Below are 22172 nucleotides of genomic sequence, written 5' to 3' on the forward strand. Positions count from 1 at the left end.
CTCATACACCGACTCCACAAAGGGACATCCAGCCCTAGCTGTCTCCCATCCCACCTCCACCACCCATGCCAGTGACTGCGTATTATTTCTGCCCTTTTGCTCTTTGACCAAAGGAGGTATGATATCAACACCATCTCATTTCCATATCCTGCAGATTGGGGAGGAGCCTTCTAATGGGATATTCATGATGCCAATATTTTACAAAACAAAAATTTGGAATTCACAAATTTCCTTTATGGAAACTCATCTATAGTGAGTGGTTTTATTGCTTGTATATTTAATTCATTTACTCAACAAATATATATTGAACTACGTATACAGAGCATGACATACACAGTCCCCTGTATACAGAGACTGGGGACACAACAGCAAATAAGTGAACAAGGCCAGACATAGTGGCTGCCTTCAGGTAGGATATATTATAATGGAGAGTCAGATGTTAAAGAACCAATTGCAAAATTAATCATTCACTACAATGACGAAAACTTCTATGAATAAAAAACAAGGTAATATGAGAGGCTATAAAAGGTGATTGATCTCTCCTAAGGATCAGGGAAGGTTTTCTTGATGGAGTGACCTTCTGTCAGAGAGTTGAAAAATTAGATGGTATAAGCCATCCTAGGTGGGGACTGTTGAGAAAAAGCATACACCAAGCCTCTGAAATGGAAATAAATGTGTTTGAGGGCTTAAAAAAAAAAGACATTGAGTAAGGGAGATGGAGAGAAACAGGTATGGAAACACCCCAAGGAAGGGCTGGAGATGAGGTAGTGGTCAGATGGTGCAAAGCCTCACTTGTAGGAGGTTTTCACAATTTTGATCTTCATTTAACGACACATGACCATTGTAGGGATTTAAGGAAAGAGGTAAATAGTCAGATGTGCACTGAAAAAACATCACTGGGCCTGAGAGAAGGCTGGGACATCAGTTAGGATGTTCTTGCAGTGGTCCCAGAGGGAGGTGCTGATGGCTTGGACTAGGATGACGGCAATAGGTGTGGACAGAGAGGACTTAAGGGATAGTTAGGAATTAAGCAGGTAAAGTGCATACAAAAGAAAGACTCTGAGTTGAGATGGAGCTCCCTGGGTGCTGCTGCAGCCACCCAAACCACAGTGGAGCAGGCAGAACCCCTGCCCTCCTGAGCAGGGCTGCAGCCACCCAAGCTGTACCTACAGATCTGAGTCTCCCTGTGCTCTTGGGGGGCCAGGAGCAGGCAGGAGCCCTGCCCTCCCGGGTGCAGCTACAGCCACCCAAACTGTAGCTGCAGACCCAGGCCTCCCACTCCAAAGAGTAGACAGGACCTACCCACCCCAGACTCAGGCATCACTGCACTCTTGGGGGCCTGAGAAGGCCCCTGCTGTCCTTGCAGGCTCAGGGGTGCCTGCTCTTGCTGCCTGGCTTCTCCCTGCCGTCAGTGCCTGCTCTGATGGGAGCAAAGTCCCCACAAGCCCAGGCAGCATGGACAGCAGCAGGAGGCAGACAGATTCCAGGGCGGAAGGGGCAGGTCCCTGGTGAGGCCCACCTTCAGGCTGGGGAGGGCCTGAAGACTGGGGGCCGGGCTGCCAGTCTCACCAACTGGAGTGGGAACTTGTGGTGCCTTTTCTGGGCCCTCTCATGGCCACCCATGGACCAATCTGTGTGCATTTCCTCACCTCTGAGGCCGTAAAAAGCCCCAAGATGAGCCAGAGCTGAGCAGACATCCCGACAACCAGTTGCAGGGAGGAGCTACCCTCTGCTGAGAGCTTCAGGACCTGCAGAGACATTGGGACTACCAGCTACAGAGAGGAGCGACCCACTCCAGGGCCTCCTCTCTGCTGAAAGCTGAACACTCCATGGGACGACCTGCCTGTGGAGAGGAACTACCCACTATGGGTCTTCTCTGAGCTGTTCTAACACTCAATAAAGCTCCTCTTTGTCTTGCTCCCTTCTACTTGTCTGTGTACCTCATTATTCCTGGATGCGGGACAAGAACTTGGGCAAAGGTGCCACCGGCCACAGAAGTTTCTGGCCAGAAGAGCAACAACCCAAAGATCCTGTAACATTTTGATATCCCAATGTGTGAGAGTATTCTTTTCAACCCACCTCCACCTCCAGCCAAATTGGCTTCCATCACTTAATTTTTTCCAATCTTGAAGATTAAAAATTGAATTATGATATTTTATTTTGCATTTATTTTATTACTAATGAGATGAAACATTAGTTGTTTGTATTTTATTTTTTCAATTTTCCTTTATTTGTTCTTCTATTAGTTTGCTTATTATCTTCTTTGTGGCATGTAGGAATTCTATTTTATGGTTCTTATGTATTATTAAATGCATATTTCAGATATTTTTATCAGCTTGTGGCTTGATTTTTTAAATTTAGGTTTTAGTTTTTTTTAAGAAATAAGTTAAAATTAAGTAATTAAATTTATCAGTCTTTTTATTGTGGTTTCTCTCTTTCACATTTTACCAATAAATGTCTTATTAATATCTACATAATATAAGCATAGCATTTTTGATATGAAAAAGGAGTTTCCATTACTCAGAATTTGGGAACCTCCACTGGTTTAAGAAACAAACAGGTCATGAATGTGTACTTGTCGTGTCACTGGGAAGAAGTTGAAAAGCTGTCTGCTTTGGGGAGAGTTTCAGTGGCTTGTGGATCTTTAACACGTTTCTTGCTTGTCAAAGTTGAAAACATGAGGATTTCATTTGCTTTTCTTGAAACCACAGAGTGTCTTGTTTTTCAGGCAACCCACTACAAAGTGCAAACATCAAAAGGAGCCCATCTTGGTATTACAGTTTGGGACTTCAGAGGCATGGGAGTTAGCTGTGTTTTCAAAGTTGGATAATAGTGATGGGCCACTATTTCACATCTTAGTTGCATTGTTTGTCACGAAGAGGAAAAGATTTCCACTTCTCAAAATGTGTGTGTGTGTGTGTGTGTGTGTGTATATATTAGAGAGAGCAAGCAATATTAAGTGTTTAAATCATGTACATGTCTTGTTGAACACTTGAAAAGAATATTGACAAATGTATAAATGAAATTCTGGCTTATCTTATGAACTCAACTTTAAACAGTTGGCTTATTGAGTTCTGAAATAAAAAGCTATTTATTTATTTATTCATTAAAAATTTGTTTAAGAGACAGGATCTTGTTCTGTCACTTAGGCTGGAGTGCAGTGCTGCCATTATAGCTCACTGTAACCTTGAACCCCCGGGTTCAAGCAATCCTCCCACATCAGCCTCCTGAGCAGCTGGGACTACAGGTGTGTGCCGCTATAACTGGCTATGTTTTTTTTTTTTTTCTTTTAGGGACAGGGTCACCCTATGTTGTTCAGGCTGGTCTTGAACTACTGACCTCAAGCAATCACCCTGCCTTGGCCTCCCAAAGCTCTGGAACTAGAGGCATGAGTCACCATGCCTGGCCAAAAGGCTATTTAATGAATTACTTTTATTGTAAAATTGATTAATCACAATAGAATTATTTTCTCTCCCCACTCAAAGAGATATGTTTTTATGAACACTTTAATCTCACATTTAACTGAAAGTATTTTTTCTCTTCTAGCTTTTGTTTCTACTAAGATGACATCATACCTGGCTATTGATGGCAGTGCTCTTGTAAGTATCCTTTGGAATACCCCAGGCTTTAGATATTGTCAGTTTGATGAATGAATAAAATAATAGGTTGATTTCAAGTTTGGCCAGCAATTTATTGTCCTCAATTTCATTAGCCACGGTAGAACCAAAGACCCTGTTGCTAGGTTTAAAGGGTCTTATGGTCACCAAGCATTTAAGACCTCTAGATTTTTACTTTTAAAGTGTAAGCTGCATACCATGGTTTTAATATACTGTACATAAATTATATTTTAAGAAGATGCTAGCTATGGTACTGGTGGAACCTCTCATGCAAACTCTATAGGAAAAATTCTGTTAATAATTTCACTGAAATTGGGCTGGGCATGGTGGCTCAAGCCTGTAATCTCAGCACTTTGGGAGGCCAAGGCGGGCAGATCACAAGGTCAGGAGTCTGAGACCGGCCTGGCCAACATGGTGAAACCCTGCCTCTACTAAAAATACAAAAATTAGCTGGGTGTGGTGGCATGCATGCGCCTGTAATCCCAGCTACTGAGGAGGCTGAGGCAGGAGAATCACTTGAACCTGGGAAGTGGAGGTTGCAATGAAACGAGATTGCGCCACTGCACTCCAGCCTGGGCGACAGAGCAAGACTCTCCCTCAAAAAAATAAAAATAATTTCACTGAAATCATGGGTATCTTTTAAAACAATTTTATAGTCATATGTTTGCCTAAGATAGGTCAGGGAATTGAGCAAATATATAATTCTATTAGACAGGGAAACTTACGCAGGGAAAAATTGGGAAGTTGATGTCAGTAACATGGCATTTCTAATAGAAGGGACTGTGGGGAGTGGTGTGGGATTGTATGGTGTTCTTCTTTTGGCAAATCTGATGACCTCATGATGGATGTATGGGACAGAGTTTTAGGAGCAGAGCTGAAAGCAGAATCAGAAGTGGCATGTTGGGAGGATAAAGTATAGACTTTCTGCCAGATCTGGAATGTGGACTGTGGCTTCTTGATGCAAATTAGAAAATGGATGTTAAGGGAGTTTGTGGTAACACGGATGAAGAAACTGAGTTAACTAGATGGTTCCTGAAAGGGACACCTTAGTAAAATGCAGGGCGGCTGATACATCCTTTGCTTGACTTGCTAACAATGTCATATCCCAGAAATTGAAAAAGCAATGAAAACACTTTAATTCTGGTGGTAATTCTAATTAAGGAGAAAACTTGTTAGATATGAAAAAAATGCAGCAAACTTTGAAATACCAGACTGCAGAAATTAAAAATGAAAACACAAATTATAAGAAGTTATGTATTGGCCGGGTGCGGTAGTTCATGCCTGTAATCCCAGCACTTTGGGAGGCTGAGGTGGGTGGATCACTTGAGGTCAGGAGTTTGAGTCCAGCTTGGCCAACATGGTGAAACCCCGTCCCTACTAAAAATACAAAAATTAGCTGAGCATGGTGGTGCACATTTGCAGTCCCAGCTTCCTGGGAGGCTGAGGCGAAAGGATCACTTGAATCTGGGAGGCAGAGGCTTCAGTGAGCTGAGATCCGCCACGCACTCCAGCCTTGGAAACAAGGGGTGACTCCATCTCAATTAAAAAAATAAAATAAAATAATGCTGCTGGGCCTTTACCGCACACCAGATATAAAAATTAACTCAACTGGGAGGATGGCCTCACCGGCACACAGGCAGGCCTGAGTCATGAATGGGGAGTGGCCAATAAGGGATAAGGTGTTTCTTTAAAAAAAAGAAGTTGGCTGGGCGCGGTGGCTCACGCCTGTAATCCCAGCACTTTGGGAGGCCAAGGCGGGCGGGTCACGAGGTCAGGAGATCAAGACCATCCTGGCTAACATGATGAAACCCTTTCTCTACTAAAAATACAAAAAATAAGCCGGGTGTGGTGGCGGGTGCCTGTAGTCCCAGCTACTCGGGAGGCTGAGGCAGGAGAATGGCGTGAACCCGGGAGGTGGAGCTTGCAATGAGCCGAGATGGTGCCACTGCACACCAGCCTGGGCAACAGAGCGAGATTCCGTCTCAAAAAATAAATAAATAAATAAAAAAGAAGTCATGCATTGTAGGATATTTGCCATCTAAAACTTGGAGAAAAGGAAGATGTGATCCAATAGGCATGGATGGATGGGTGTTTTTGATAATAGAAATGTGAATAATTACAAGGAACATAAATAAGAGGAACAAATAAGAGAATCAATGTGGCTGCGGTAGGAGGCTATGGCTAGGAGTTGATATAAAGACTTGTTTACAGGATGCTGAAAGGGAGTCCTGTGGTCAAGATTTAATGCAAATGGATATCGCAGATCTATAAAAATAGAGTAAGGAAGTTGAAGTTCAGAGTAACAAAAATGAAAATTTTTAAATAGGAAAAAAATCCATTTTAAGATTATAAGCCGGGCATGGTGGCTCATGCCTGTAACCCCAGCACTTTGGGAGGCTGAGGCAGGTGGATCACGAGGTCAGGATATGCAGACCATCTTGGCCAACATGGTGAAACACTGTCTCTACTAAAATACAAAAATTAGCTGGGCATGGTGGCCCATACCTGTGGGGAATTGCTTGAACCTGGGAACTGGAGGTTGCAGTGAGCTGAGATCACACCACTGCACTCCAGCCTGGTGACAGAGCAAGACTCTGTCTCAAAAAAAAAAAAATAAATAAAAAAAATAAATAAAATAAAATAAAATAAAACAAATAAATAAATAAATAAAAGATTATAAACATGTGTGTATGTACTATTTGGAACAAAGACATAAAAAAGAAAGGATTAGGATTCTTGTACCCTTGGGAAAGGTAATGCAATGTTTAATTCTTATATTGCTCCTCCTTTTCCACTGGAAGGATGTAATCTTCCAACTGGAGGAAGTTCATCTTATATGTTTAAGAAGAACTAGAAATCAAGGTAGTAAGAGAGCATTTGAATGCTTTAAAAAATTTATTCGTTCATTGGAACATTCACTTAATATTACTTACCCTTACCTATCCTGATTCTATCATGCATCAGGCACTATGCCAGGAAGAGTAGGAACGGGAGATTTAATTGGCTTTGGACAAGTTAAAGTCTCTACATCAAGTATAACCCTGGGTACTGGAATAAGATCACAGTTGTGATTACCAAAGGACTAACATATCATCCATGTAATTTCCGACCTAGAGCCATTACCACTATAATAGATAACCTGTTTCCCTTGGTCTTGTGTACGAATGAATTCTATTCTTATTAGTGGGAACTCTGGCTATTTATGGATCTTTCTCATTTCATGAGCCATCTCCACTCCTAGAGTCAATCAGCCAGCTCTCCTCGTGTGTCTATTTTTCCGTTATTTTTATCTCACAGTCGTCAGTGTCTGGGTGGCACTGCTGAACATTTCTTTTAAGCATTTCTTCCAGCAGCTTTTCAGTGGTTACCCTACTTTATCTTTCCGTTCAGAAAATTAGTTCAATTTTCTGCTGTCATTTTTTTTCTAAATAAAATGTAGCACAGGAGACCTATTTTTATGCTAGGTAGTTTCAGTAGGTTTGACACCTTTGACCTAATCACATCTTGAATTACACTTCATTTCCACTAAACTAACACTTATCGAGTTATATGGGTCGAGCAAACTGCTTGGTGCTGGGGTATAAAGGTGAGGAGCATACCATCTTGTTGGGGGTAGGGGGAAGGAATATGCCTTCAAGGTCTGTTCGTTGATCCTAGCCTGCTAGTTTTCACTGAGGCTGGTACGGTACATGGTGCTAAGAAAACTGCTCAGAATTCACGACTAAATTTGAAGTGCTATTTGAAATTTTATCATGTGTATGCCAAATAGCATTGTGCCATTTTGCTAAGCTGAGTTGTTACCTGATAGTATTCTTTTCTCTCTTCTAAATGGAACAATGGGGTTTTCAAAGCTAAAGTTTCATGTAGATCCAAAAGTATCAATCCGCCAATTTCTATTGGTTCAATTTCTTAAATATTTCTCCATCTTCACAGCCACAGCTGTTGCCGTCTTCCCCTGGGCTTTTGCCTGTGGCCCTGTGGCCCTCCAATCCACTTGCCATACGACAACCAGAGTGAATTTTTCTTAGATGGAAGTCTGATTATGCCACTTGCCTGCTTACATTGGTTCAATGTCCCATTGTCCTTTGGATAAACTTCATACTTTAAGGCCGGGAGAGGTGGCTCATGCCTGTAATCCCAGCACTTTGGGAGGCTGAGGTGGGAAGATCACTGAGGCCAGGAGTTCGAGACCAGCCCTGGGCAACATAGGGAGACCGCATCTTACAAAAAAAAAATAGCCAAGTGTATTGCCTCATGTCTGTAGTCCCAGTTACTTGGGAGGCTGAGGTGGGTGGATTGTTTGGGCCCAGGAGATCGAGGCTGCAGTGATTCACTGCACTCCAGTCTTGGCTACAGAGCAAGACCCTGTCTCAACACACACACACACACACACACACACACACACACACACACACATGCCTTTAGATTCTGGCTCATTGTGTGTTGGGAATCTTCAATATAGTTACCAGATTTGGTACTACCCCGAACTTCTCTAAGAACTGGTTTATGTAGTCCTTGATATTGATAAAGTTTCCTTGAATCACACTATGGTGATAACCAACTGTTATGCCCGAAATCATGATTGCTTAGTTTTCTTTTAAGATCAGTTTCTCATTAAAATAAATAAATAAATGAATAAATAATACTGGCATATATGAATCTTCAAGGCTTGATTATAAAGTTCTCTTGTCAGCCAGGTGCGGTGGCTCACGCCTGTAATCCCAGCACTTTGGGAGGCCGAGACAGGCGGATCACGAGGTCAGGAGATTGAGACCGTCCTGGTCAACATGGTGAAACCCCATCTCTACTAAAAATATAAAAATTAGCCAGTTGTGGTGGCGGGTGCCTGTGATCCGAGCTCCTCAGGAGGCTGAGGCAGGAGAATCGCTTGAACTCAGGAGGTGGAGGTTGCAGTGAGCTGAGATGGCGTCACTGCACTCTAGCCTGGGCGATAGAGCGAGACTCCGTCTCAAAAAAAAAAAAAAGTTCTCCGGTCTTAGATAGATTTTAGCAACACTGTTCAACTAAAGAAGGAAAACAGTCTTAGTTTAAGGATCACAGGGCTCACAGGGAATGAGGCAGATAATCTCTTTTACTGCTATACGTAGTTCCTGTACCCAAAGCTCCCAAAAAGATTTCCCTGAAACAAAAAATTATATGTATAAATCATGGATATTTCACTCAGTTTTCTTGCTGACAAGGAAACGGTCAGTGGATGTGAATGCATGTTTATGTCTGCTACTGTGGTTATTTACTCTTGCCTGGACTCTCACCTGTGGGATGATCTGTCTAACAGCAAACTGGTACTTGCTGTGCTTGCTTCACAAGACAGCTCTGCATTTGTCACTCACAAAGCGTCGGTCTTTATGTGACTATGTGTAGTCAACAGCCCGGACACGATTTCTGCCTGCACGAAGCATGCATGTCTCACCGCTCACTCCATCTCCGTGCTCGTCGTGTGAACTTCAGGGAGAAGAAGCGAGGAGTTTATTCTTCACGTTTCTGGTCAATTAAAAAAAGCTGAAACTTTGCAGTTTGCTTTCAGGCTACATCAACATAACCCTATGTTGAAATAAGGGGCCAAAGCTGCTCTTCACATGGGTCAAACACAGGAGACTTGAACATATTTCCTGTCACAAGGACTTAGGTGGGAAGGGCATGAGAGCTCTTTGGGGAATAGATTATTGGTAGGGGTGGGAGGGGCTCATTAACTAGAAAACTTCTGTCCTCACATGCCACCCCTGTCCCATGCGTTCTATATTTCTTTTTTCTTTTCTTTTTTTTTTTTTTTTTTTTTTTAGATGGAGTTTGGCTCTTATTGCCCAGACTGGAGTGTGCAATGGGGCGATCTCGGTTCACCATAACCTTTAGGGTTCAAGCAATTTTCCTGCCTCAACCTCCCTAGTAGCTGGGATTACAGGCACGCACCACCACGCCTGGCTAATTTTGTATTTTTAGTAGGGACAGGGTTTCTCCGTGTTGGTCAGGCTGGTCTCAAACTCCTGACCTCAGGTGATCCGCTCACCTTGGCTTCCCAAGGTGCTGGGATTACAGGTGTAAGCCACCACGTCTGGCCTGCAGTCTATATTTCTTTGGTTCCAGATTCTCAGTATTTGGAGGGTTTGTTGAAAGAAGATGAGGGAGAAAGGTATCGTGCATTTTAAAGAAATAATCTTTTAGTAGAACTAGAGATTTGTTCAGCAAAAGTCCATTTTACCTTCAAGAAAATACCAAGAGTCAACTCTTCCTGTGAATTCAAGTTTAATGTCAATCAATCCTATGTGGTTTTCTCTATGGATGTGCCTCTTTGGGAGTGAGAAAGGTATTTGGAGAAACTTTTGTGTTGCTTAGCTTTGCTGATATTATTTACTAGCCAAGGTATTTTGCAACTCTGATTAATCGAGCAGTAGATGGCTTTGCAGACATCTGTCAAAGTTCCACTATCCGCCACGCACCTAGGAAGTCATCATGCTTACTAAAGGCATCATAGGAAGGAAAAATTGATATAAGACCATAAATCTTTTTGTTAAATTTTTTTTGAGTGCCTACTTAGTGTCAGTCACTGGGCTAGGTACTAGATTTTGAGCACATGGCATGTTCAAGAACATCAATTCTGTCTTGAATTCTTGGCCAGTCATTGATGCATTTTAAGCAGAGTTGTAGTTGTTCAGTGGTATGTTGAATGGGTTTTGAGGATCTAGACTGCAGATGGGGAGTCCAGGAATGAGATGGTTGGTCTTTGTTTAAGATAAAACTGATATGAATCTGACTAAGGCAGCAATAGTGGAGACAGAGAGGGAAGAGAGATTTGATAAATATTAGGAAGAAACCTGGACAGGGGTGGTGCATGAGCAAATGTGTTGGAGAGGGGAAAGGGCAAACCTGAGATTACTCACAGGCTCTGGGTTGGACCATTGGGTAGGCAATGTTACCACAGTGTGTGTACCATGGTGTCCCACACAGATAAATAAACAGATTGTAATATCAATTGCAGAGGCATAGCAAACGTGGTGAGAACATAGAAGACAGAACAGAAGGAGAATATATAATTAAACAATAGGCTTAGGAGTCTGACTGGCTGGGTCCCATTCTTGGCTTTGCTACTAGCTGTGCGTGATCTGTAGAGAAGTTTCTTAACCACACCAAGCTGAAGTTCCTCATCTGTGAACACGAGGACAAAAATAGTACCTACCATGAAGATCTTCGGAGATAACATAAATAGCTTATTACAGGGGCTACAAATAAATAACACTGGGTGAATATGAGATTAGTATTAGAACTAACTGCCTTCTAATGTCAGAGAGGGCTTCATATGGAGGTGCCATTTGACCTGGATCTCAGAAGATGAGTAAGCATTAACGAGGAGAAGAATGGGGAGGGAAATACAGTAGTCAAAAGCAAGGAACTGTTAAAGTGCCTGATATTTCTGCAGAATAGAAAAAAGTTATCTGGGTATGGTGGCTCACACCTATAATCCCAGCACTTTGGAAGACCTAGGCGAGAGGATCACTTGAGGTCAGGAGTTTGAGACTAGCCTGGGCCACATAGCAAGACTCCATCTCTACCAAAAAATAAAAAATTAGCCAAGTGTCCTGGTGTGTGCCTGTAGTCCCAATTGCTACTTGGGAGGCTGTGGTGGGAGGATTGCTTGAGCCTAGGAGCTTGAGGCTGCAGTGAACCATGATCGTGTCACTGTACTCCAGCCTGGGTGAAAAAGCAGGACCCTGTCTCAAAAAACAAACAAGCAAAAACAAACAAACAAACAAACAACACCAACAAAAACCAAACCAAACCAAAACAAAAAAGCAAAAAGTTTTGGTGGTATATTGAGGCCACTATGGGAAGAGACTGGTTTGTCATTTGTGGTTTTAAGATGGAATCTTATAAATGAAATAACTGACTTCCATTCAAAGATGGTACACATTTTGACATTCCATTCATCTTCCAACATATAGCAATGATAGACAAAGAAAAACATAGAAAGACAAAAATGGATAGTTAGGCTCAGAAACATGGTAAGCATCTCTATGGATCAGAAATGAAAAATGCAGCGTGACTGAAGCCATGAGCTGGATGGGCACCTGGTCTGGAAGCAGGAAGTAGTTTGCCTCCGCCTGCAGGTTAAGGGATGGGGGTGTAAAAAATGTTCCACTAAATGTGGGGAGAGCTAGGTTCACTCCATAATGATAATGGAGCTTCCCCACTTGTGAAAGGAGCTAAAGATAAATGGAGGAAACAGTTGCCAAATCACTGCCTGAGATGACACATTTTGCTAGTTGTGGGCCTTGGGAGGAAGGAGATACAGACACAGGCGCCAAACCGGGAGCTAAATTTAGTCACCAACTGGATCAGTGACAGAATATACAGATGTTTCTTGACTTACCATGGGGTTATGTCCTAATAAATCTGTAATGAATTGAAAATATCTTAAGTTGAAAATGCACTTAATACACCTAATCCACTGAATGTCATAGCTTAGCATAGCTTGCCTTAAACATGTTCAGAACACTTAAATGAGCCCATGATTGGGCAAAATCTTCTAACACAAAGCCTATTTTATAATAAAGTGTTGAAAATCCCATGTGAAGGTATCATACCAGGTATTGCTAGCCCAGGAAAATATCAAAATTCAAAATTTGAGGTGCGACTTCTACTGAATGCATATTGCTTTTTCTTTTGTACTATCATAAAGTCATTGTAAGTCAAACTATCTATCATAAGTTGGGGACCATCTGTGCAAGATTCTCTGTGATTAAACTAGGATATTATTATATAACTAGTTTTGCAGTAAATGGAGGTAACTTCTAAACCACAAAAGAGAGAGCCATAAGCACAGATTGGAAGAGAGAGAGAAAGTGAGAGTGTGTGTGTGTGTGTGTGAGAGAGAGACAGAGAGAGAGAGATAGACAGAGAGAGAGAGAGAGACACAGACACACACACACACACACACACACACACAGAGAGAGAGAGAGAGAGAGAGAGAGAGAGAGAGAGAGAGAGAGAATGCCATATAGACAAACAGTAAGGCAGAGAAAGAGAAGATATAATACTTTTTTACTTGCAATTCTGCAAATTTAAATTCTGTCATAGCCTGGATATTTGTGTCCCTCCTATTCAGTCCTCACAAATTTATACATGGAACCCCTAATCCCCATTGTAATGATTTTAGGAGGTGGAACCTTTGAGAGTTAATTAGGTCATGAGGGCTTCACCCCAATGAATGAGATTTGTGCCCTTATAAGAAGAGACCAGAGGCCGGGCACAGTGGCTCACGCCTGTAATCCCAGCACTTTGGGAGGCCGAAGCGGGCGGATCACAAGGTCAGGAGATGGAGACTATCCTGGCTAACTCGGTGAAACCCCGTCTCTACTAAAAATACAAAAATTAGCTGGGCGAGGTGGCGGGCGCCTGTAGTCCCAGCTACTCGGGAGGCTGAGGCAGGAGAATGGTGTGAACCCAGGAGGTGGAGCTTGCAGTGAGCCGAGATCACACCACTGTACTCCAGCCTGGGTGACAGAGTGAGATTCCATCTCAAAAAAAAAAAAAAAAAAAAAACAGAGAGAGATGACTTTTCTCCCTGGCCACGTGAGGATATAATGAGAAAATGGCCATGTGCAAACCAGTAAGAGGGCTCTCACCAGACACCAGCTCTGCCCACATCTTGATGTTGGACTTCCCAGCTTCCAGAACTGTGAGATAAATATTTGTTGTTTAAGCCACTCAATCTGTGGTACTCTGTTACAGCAGTCCAAACTGACTAAGACAAATCCCAGAACACATTTACAAATAATAATGCTAAGAAAGATAGAATATAGAATAAAAAATTAGAAAATAGCTTCATTTTAAATTAAATAAAAAGTTAAAAGCTCGACAAAATGTTTAAGTACGAGGTTCAAAGAAACTTTTAAAATTTTTGAAGAAAAATCAGGCACCAATAATAAACTATCAGTTGGTTTTGAAAAAATTTAGAAATATCAGAAAATACCTTCCTTGCAATAGCTCAATAGATGGCATAAACATTGGATACTTTCAAAAAAGAGTATTAGTAACTTGGAATTAGATTTGAAAAATTGATAGAAGACATAAGTAGCATAGAGAGATAAAGAGATTAAAAAAGAGCTAAGATATGAAAGAAAAATCACTCATCTCTAACATAAATCTAACAGTAGTCCCAAAAGAAGAGAATGAGGAAAATGGCAGAAAAACACTATTTGAAGACCTTTAAAATTTTCCATGCTTGAAAAAAGATGCAAGCATCAATTAGAGGATTGAGCAGTATAAATAAAGATAAGTCCATAACTAGAAACATTGCAGTAAAGTTACAGTATCTCAAGGATGATGAGAGTGCCTTAAGAGAGTGAAAAGAAAAGTCAAGTACAATGAATGATAGACTGATAGCAGAAATCTGATCAATGTGATAGTTGTTAGAAGACCAATGATCAAAATAGTCAAAGTGCCAGGGGCAAAAATACTTTTATACCCACCTCAATTATCGTTCAATTTTGAGTTGAAAATAAAGACATTACAATATACACGGAGACTGAGAATTTACTACCTATGGATCGTCATTAAAAGGGACTATTCAAAGAGGCACCCTCTTAAACAGAAAAGTGGATCCAATGGGAAGCTATATGATAAATGAAACAAAGAAGATCCCAGAAATAGGAAAACTTGTGATTTCTGATTGAGAAATAATAACTTAATCATAATAAATGTATGATTAAGAATAATAATACGCTTAACATTTTTAATGGAAAAATAAATATGTAGACTGCAATAACAAGAGAGTAGTCATTCAAACAGGGGTTACAATATGCTAAGTTATGTTATATTTATGGTAAATTTAGAAATACTAAAGTAAACATCAGAGGAATCGCATGTGAGAAAGAAAAAAGGGAAAAATAAAAATAAATGAATGAAACCAAAACTGCGAAATAAAAATGCTGTTAAATGTAAGTAGATTAAATTTACCTATGAAAAGGCACAGATAATCTTGTTATATTAAAAACATCAAAATGTAGTCGTATGGTCCTTATAAAAGAAATGGCAAAAACCAGCCAACAATCACATGGAAGTTTGAAAATAAAAGGACGGAAATACTAACAAAGTTGTAACTCCAGCAACAAAACTTACAGAGAGATATAAAAGCTTTGGAAAACAAAATGAGCAGTTTTGATTTAGGTTTACATAGAGTGTGATTTGACTGTGTCCCCACTTCATCTGGAATTGTAATCCACATTGTAATCCCTGCCCACTTCATCTGGAATTGTAATCCACAGTGTAATCCCTGCCCACTTCATCTGGAATTGTAATCCACAGTGTAATCCCTGCCCACTTCATCTGGAATTGTAATCCACATTGTAATCCCTGCCCACTTCATCTGGAATTGTAATCCACAGTGTAATCCCTGCCCACTTCATCTGGAATTGTAATCCACAGTGTAATCCCTGCCCACTTCATCTGGAATTGTAATCCACATTGTAATCCCTGCCCACTTCATCTGGAATTGTAATCCACAGTGTAATCCCTGCCCACTTCATCTGGAATTGTAATCCACAGTGTAATCCCTGCCCACTTCATCTGGAATTGTAATCCACATTGTAATCCCTGCCCACTTCATCTGGAATTGTAATCCACAGTGTAATCCCTGCCCACTTCATCTGGAATTGGAATCCACAGTGTAATCCCTGCCCACTTCATCTGGAATTGTAATCCACAGTGTAATCCCTGCATGTTGAGGGAGGGACTTGGTGGGAGGTGATTGGATTATGGGAGCAGTTTCCCCCATGCTGTTCTCGTGATATTGAGTGAGTTCTCATGAGATCTAATTGTTTGATTAGTATCTGGTGCTTCCTGCTTCTCTCTCTCTCTCTCTCCTGTCACCATGTAAGACGTGTCTCTCTTCCCCTTCGCCTTCTACCATGATTGTAACTTTTCTGAGGCTCCCTCAGCCATGCAGAACTGCGAGTCAATTAAACCTCTTTTGTTTGTAAATTACCCAGTCTCAGGTAGTATGTTTATAGCAGTCTGAGAATGGACTAATGCAGAATGTTTACAAAATTTGATTATGTAATAAGTCACAAATAAATGCTAAAAATTTCAAGAAATTGATATCATAAAGATCATATGTTCTGAACAAAATGCAATGAATTTAGAAATTTAAAAAAGTGGTAAAAATTTCCCATATGCTAAGAAACCTATAAATACACATTCCAATGTCTCATTCTAAAGAAATGATTTAGGATGGAAAAACAAGGAGATACAAGTAAAGCAAAATTCACAGTAAATGTATAGCTCTGACTGTTTTACTATAATAAAAGCAAAGAATATAAATAAGATAAACATCGACCTCTAGGAGCTGGAAAAAGAATAACAGAGTAAACTTTTAAAAAATTTAAAGAAATAAGGGTAATAAGAGAAGACATTAATGAAAGAGAAAAAAACAAAGAAACAGTAGAAGGAGACGTAGGAAAGATTTATGAAATTCTGAGATAGAAGACTAAAACATATTCCTGGTTGTAGAGAGCTAAATTTTATATATTGCAGGAGGGTCTGTAAGTAGGACACTTTGGAAGAAATGTGGGAATATCTAAAAAGTTAAAGACGCACATATCCTATGATCATGCAATTCCACTTCCAGACACATAGCCCAGAAAGACACCTGCATATATGCACAATGAATACAAAATTGTTAATTGTGACATTTTTGTGATAGCATAACACTGTAGATAATTTAAATGTGCATCAATATTTATTGGTAGAGATAAATTCATCAATATCAATATCAATAGGTAGAGATAAATTGTGGCATTTTTCTTCACTGCAGCACTATGCAGCATTGAAAATGAACTAGAGATACATGTATCAATGTGAAAACATTACAGAAACATAATAGTGAAAATTAAATGTCTGTATTAATGTTATTACTTATAGTTTTGTTAAAATATTATATATAGATAGTAAACGTGCAAGGGAGGCCGGGTGTGATGGCTCGCGCCTGTAATCTCAGCACTTTGGGAGGCTGAGGAGGATAAATCTCTTGAGCCTATGATTTTGAGACCAGCCTGGGAAACAGAGCGAGGAAAAAAAAAAAAAAAAAAAAAAGCAAGGAGATGATCAACATCACATTCAGTTAGTGTAATGTGAGGAGAATGAGAGAGAAATGTAAAAGGAAAGGAGTACACAGAGAGATAACAGTATACTTAATTCCCTTAAAAATCATCTCAAAAAGAAAAAAAGCAGAAAGAAATGGATGATCAATGAGTTAGAATGTGAATATAATTGAAGCCTTTGATACGGTATTGTTGAAGTGCTTTCTAAGTGTGTATCTGTATCTTACTGCAAGAGAAGGGTTTAAGCACAGAAGCTTGGTTTTGAGGGAGGTCTGTGGCAATCTCTGTCCTTTGGCAGTGTGCCTTCCTGTTACTATCATGACGCCTCTTTTCAGTGAAGATTCTTGAAAGAGTAGTCTGCAACGCTGTCTTTATTTCTTCAATTCCCACTCGCCTCTCAACCCACTCGGACTGGTCTTGTAGCCCCACACAATAGTTAAACTGTTTTTGCCAAATCTCTAGTGAATCGGTCCTTTGTTTTTTCTTTTCTTTTCTTTTTTTTTTGAGATGGAGTCTTGCTCTGTCACCCAGGCTAGAGTGCGGTGGCATGATCTCGGCTTACTGCAACCTCTGTCTCCCAGGTTCAAGCAATTCTCCTGCCTCAGTCTCCCGAGTAGCTGGGCTTACAGGCGCCCACCACCACACTCGGCTGATTTTTGTATTTTTAGTAGAGATGGGTTTTCACCGTGTTGGCCAGGCTTGTCTTGAACCCCTGACCTCATGATCTGCCCGCCCCGGCCTCCCAAAGTGCTGGAATTACAGGTGAGAGCCACCGTGCCTGGCCAAGAGGGGCTTGTCCTTTGTTTTTTCACACTGACCGTATTGGAAGGTTTGGACCTACCTTTCTCTTGTATTCCTCCCTCTACTCCACGACCACCTTCTCTCCTGCATCTGCTTACTTTTTCTTTGGCTGTGAACTGCACAGTCCCCTCGCTTGGCTTCTATTGCTTTTCTGGGGCATGTTGGTTTCCCTTTGGATTCTGATGTTGAGCGTTTGTCATTCTGTACACTCTCTGGGTGATCTGACTGAAACATGAGACTTCTACTCTTTATACAGTGATAAGTTACAATTTTATACCTTTATTCCAGATTTTCCTCCCAATCTCTAACCCCTTAAATACTACTGTATACCAAGTATTTCCACTTAGATGTCTCACATGTTTATCAAACTCAATATCTTTACTACTGAAACTATATATATATTTCTAACTGTGTTCTCTGTGGTGCTAAGTCATTCATTGTAATTGTTGAAGCTAGAATCTCCACGATTTTTCCTGGAACTTTGTTCTTCCCCACTTTCTACCTTGTCTTCTTTCTTCTTCCCTCTTCTCTTGTGCCCTTCTTGTGGCTTCTTATCTCCTCTCCCTTCCTTCCTTCCCTTCTTCCCAGTCTTCCTTTCATTTCTTCTTTTCCTCTTCTAGGTAGAAAGTGCCGTGGCATTCGTCTTCCCCACAATCTCTAGTCCTTGCTTACCTGCCCTACTTCTTCTTCTTCTTTTTTTTTTTTTGTGGCGCGGAGTCTCACTCTGTTGCCCAGGCTGGAGTGCAGTGGCGCGATCTCGGCTCACTGCAAGCTCCACCTCCCGGGTTCACACCATTCTCCTGCCTCAGCCTCCCAAGTAGCTGGGCCTACAGGCGCCTGCCACCACACCTGGCTAATTTTTTGTATTTTCAGTACAGACGGGGTTTCACCGTGTTAGCCAGAATGGTCTCAATCTCCTGACCTTGTGATCCACCCGCCTCGGCCTCCCAAAGTGCTGGGATTACAGGCGTGAGCCACCGCGCCCAGCAAGCTTTATTCATATTTCTTAGCTGTCATTGTGGTTTTTAAAAATAAGAGATGGGGTCTTGCTATGTTGTCCAGGCCAGTTTTGAACTCCTGGGCTCAAGAGATCCTCCTGCCCCAGCCTCCCAAATCACTGGCATTATAGGTGTGAGTCATCACATCACACCCGACCTCTGTCACTGTTTTTAGTTCTGCTTCTGTTATTATTATTATTAGAATGTCTGTTGTCTGTCTCCATTATTCACTACTGTGAGACATTATTTCAATTAATGTATTAAGTATTATTTAAGGTGGTTAGTCTTCTGAAAAAATTAAGCAAACTTTTCATATTTTCACAGGTAAAGGTGTATTAATTGGATGCTTGAGAATCTCCTTTAAAAAGTTGAGTCTAGTTTTCCGGAAAGGATAAAAAACGCTTGTGATGTCAGGCGTTTCTGGAGAAACATCCCTAACAGCTCTCTCAGTGCTGTGCCGATTTGGTACGGCTCTAAAATAGTCAGGAATTTTTGTGCTTGGTTGTTAAAATACTGGTAGCTTGAAATTGTCAATGATGTGAGGGTTTGTACCATGGAAATTGACAAAATCCACAAGTTAGGGCTCTTGCAACCAGAGAGCCCATTTTACCAGCATATCATTGTATAGTTTTTGCTAAAGATTAGGATCACTGTGAAGTCTGATGTAATGACAGAGCATCTTACTGTGAAGTTTAATACATCTTGGGGTAAATTTTGCCTGCAAGGTTTAACAACTACTATATGGATTATAAGTCAATTTAATAGTTACCTGTAACTTGGGCATTAGTCTCATCATTCAATATCAAAGGAGTTTCCTTTGTGTATTTTCTGCTGTTCTATGTGTTTTTGAGTGATTTGTGGCCAAATGAAGTTTTTGAACCATCTTTTAAAAAGTTAAAGAAAAATACACTTCTTCAATAAAAAAGAAATACATATTTTCAAAGAAAATTTTCCCCTCAATTTTAGAACCAAGTTAGGGCAAAATCAGATTTTAAGAATAATTTTTTAGTTTTACCTATAGCATTCAAACTGGAAGAAAATAGAATGAGAAAATATCTTACTAGGCTCTGAATATTTATGATGATAACAAGTTATAATTTCCCCTATTGAAAAACTATCTCATAAAATGCTCAACTGGTTGCTTGCTTTTTTTTTTTTTACTTACCTAGTGAAAAACCACATGAAGATCTTTTTGAAACTGACTAGTTCGCGGGTTCCACTTCCTGTTGTGAGGAGTAAAATCTACCTTAGATGCAATAAAGTTCTCAAAGATTGTTTTCATTGTCTCACGTAAACCAATTTAGGTTTCAAATTCATGTATATTAAGTGAAAACGAAACTCCCCGAATTTGTTATTTCTATAATGCAGTCTGTTTCTGGTCAGGGAAAACAGTTTTAACAGTTAATAATTTGCTTTAAGAGTATTACTGTCAGAACAGGGGTGACTCAATGACTCAATAACTAAGCTCCCCTCTCTACAAAAAAAAAAAAAAAAAAAAAAAAAAAAGACTTTCTTTGAGTTGGGTGCCCGCTCTGCTTGAGGTATTGTTCTCATCCCATCCTAGGCACAAGAACATGGTGTAGATCAAGGGTTGGTCTTGGGCAGAATTAAGACAAAGCTCACATTTTGGGGCTTTCCCTGGAAGTAGCCCTAAGGTTTGAAGGTGGAGCCGGAAGTCTCCAGTCCCACTGGGTGCTCACAACGAATGGGTAGAGAATACTCACTGGTACCCAGCTGGGAGTGATGGAAGGAGCATCACTTCCTCTCTGCCTTGGCTGATCCCATTGCTGCCCTCCAGGGGCTTTTCTCTCATTTGTTCATTTGTTCATCTGAAGGCTGCTGTTCTTGTTTGAACTAATGTAATTTCATCTTGTTCATTGGGGGCCTGAGCACTCTAGGAATGACTGTTGACAATTGGTTCTTGGTTTGTCTTAAGTGCCCCCTAGGAACTCCTGGACCCCAGATTTCCCAAATCTTACCCAGCATCTAAATTCACGTATTCTCTTCTTTGTCCTTAGTCCTGGCTCTCAGCTAAAATTTAGCCACTCAAATAATATACATATTTGGGCAAAACTATTTTGCCAATAGGTACTAGTTGGGTTTTACTGATCTCAGAGAATTGGCATATCAAAAAAAGGTCCCAGGAGACGATTTGAGGGAATGACGGGAACTTTAGAACACAAGACAGGTCAGTGTGGGAGATATTTGTGAAGTGAGGCTGAGACTAGGTCCTTTTCATGATAACTTGCCTGGATTTTAGTAACATGCCATGATTATAACATATCTATCTTTGCTTAAAATTTAAGGCAATTATTGCCATCTTTATGGATGATTAATTTTGGGGGGGATAAATTTTACTGTAACATTCGTCAGATGAAATGTCAGTGCAGTATTTCTTGGGATCTATATTTCCCAGGAAATATAATTTAGACACTTTAGCTTCATTATAATTGCTGAAGGAAACATAAATCATACTTATAAAAATCATGATTTTTTTCTGTTTATTAAAGTATTTGTTTATGTCAACGATATAATATTATATTACATATACTCACATAAAGGAATGTTGTTTAGTTCTCCGAGGATTTTCACAAATAAATCTTGTCAAATCTTTATAAGACCTATAGGATTAGAATTATTATCAGTGTCTTCATTTTATAAATGAGGAAGCAGATTCAGAGGGTACTATTTTCTTGGGTGGCACAGCTACTAATTATAATAGCCAGGAATTGGTTCCAGGCCTCTGGATTTAAAGACCCTCTCCTCTTTTCACTGTCATATCCCTTCTTCAAACATACAGTAGAACCATATACAATAGCTATGAGATCAATAGTTAGATATATAGAATATAAGCCAGGCATCTCTAGAAAACATTATAAAGTGCTGTACTAAAATTGCATACCAAATTTAGAACTGCTTTTCATTTTTATGCTTTTTTCCCCCTGAGTTCTCTACCTGTTAACAGAAAAGGTTATCTTTCAAATTTAAATCAATTCAGCTTAGATATTTGTAAAGAAAAAACAAAACTTCTTTAAGCAAAATTGTTTTTCTCCCTCTACACACATACACACACACAGACATACACATATTTGAAAATACTTAAAAATATTTTTTATTTTTGCTGGTAGTCTGATTGTATGTTTGTTTAAAATGTATTGTGGAAAACATGTATATTTCATATATATTGTCTTATGTCTGATTTGAAGAGCTAGTACAGAATAGTAGGTGGTTGCTAATTTATCTTCCATAAAACGTGAGGAATATTCAGAGATATTTCAATACAATTCTGTAAATAAGAATTTCCTGATAAGGAGGGTTGATTGCTACTGAACTCTCAAAAGAGGCTGTGGAATTTCATTTTCTGGGATATTTAATTCATGTGGTTTAGGTGTAACCCTATGTGGGAGCAGGACTATGAACGGAATAGTCAAGTGACTCTAATATTTTGAGATTGTAGCAATTATCCTCCAGGTTGATCTGAATAATCATTGTTATTTAGAAATTGCAAAAGAAGCAGATCTATTTTTCCTTCTCTCACAAAAACACAAGAGGGGAAATATTTTTTGATTTTTAAAACTTCCGTGAACACTGTGCTATCATAACTAAAGTAGTAGCGAGAGAGCAGCCTAGTGGGTGGGAACAGG

The 22172-nt window shown here is 40.2% G+C and overlaps 1 protein-coding gene across 2 annotated transcripts in view; it reads left to right on the plus strand.

The window, feature by feature from the left end:
- IPCEF1 (interaction protein for cytohesin exchange factors 1) overlaps positions 1-22172 on the plus strand; it is a 206319-nt gene that overhangs the window by 92159 nt on the left and 91988 nt on the right. For both annotated transcript variants that reach the window (XM_008007648.3, XM_073022320.1), the window contains exon 3: positions 3547-3599. In XM_008007648.3, the coding sequence (XP_008005839.1) occupies positions 3564-3599 (36 nt within the window). In that variant the 5' untranslated portion in view covers positions 3547-3563. The remainder of the gene's footprint in view (positions 1-3546; positions 3600-22172) is intronic.

The sequence above is a fragment of the Chlorocebus sabaeus genome, chromosome 13 (assembly GCF_047675955.1).
Source record: "Chlorocebus sabaeus isolate Y175 chromosome 13, mChlSab1.0.hap1, whole genome shotgun sequence".
NCBI classification, from domain to species: Eukaryota; Metazoa; Chordata; class Mammalia; order Primates; family Cercopithecidae; genus Chlorocebus; species Chlorocebus sabaeus.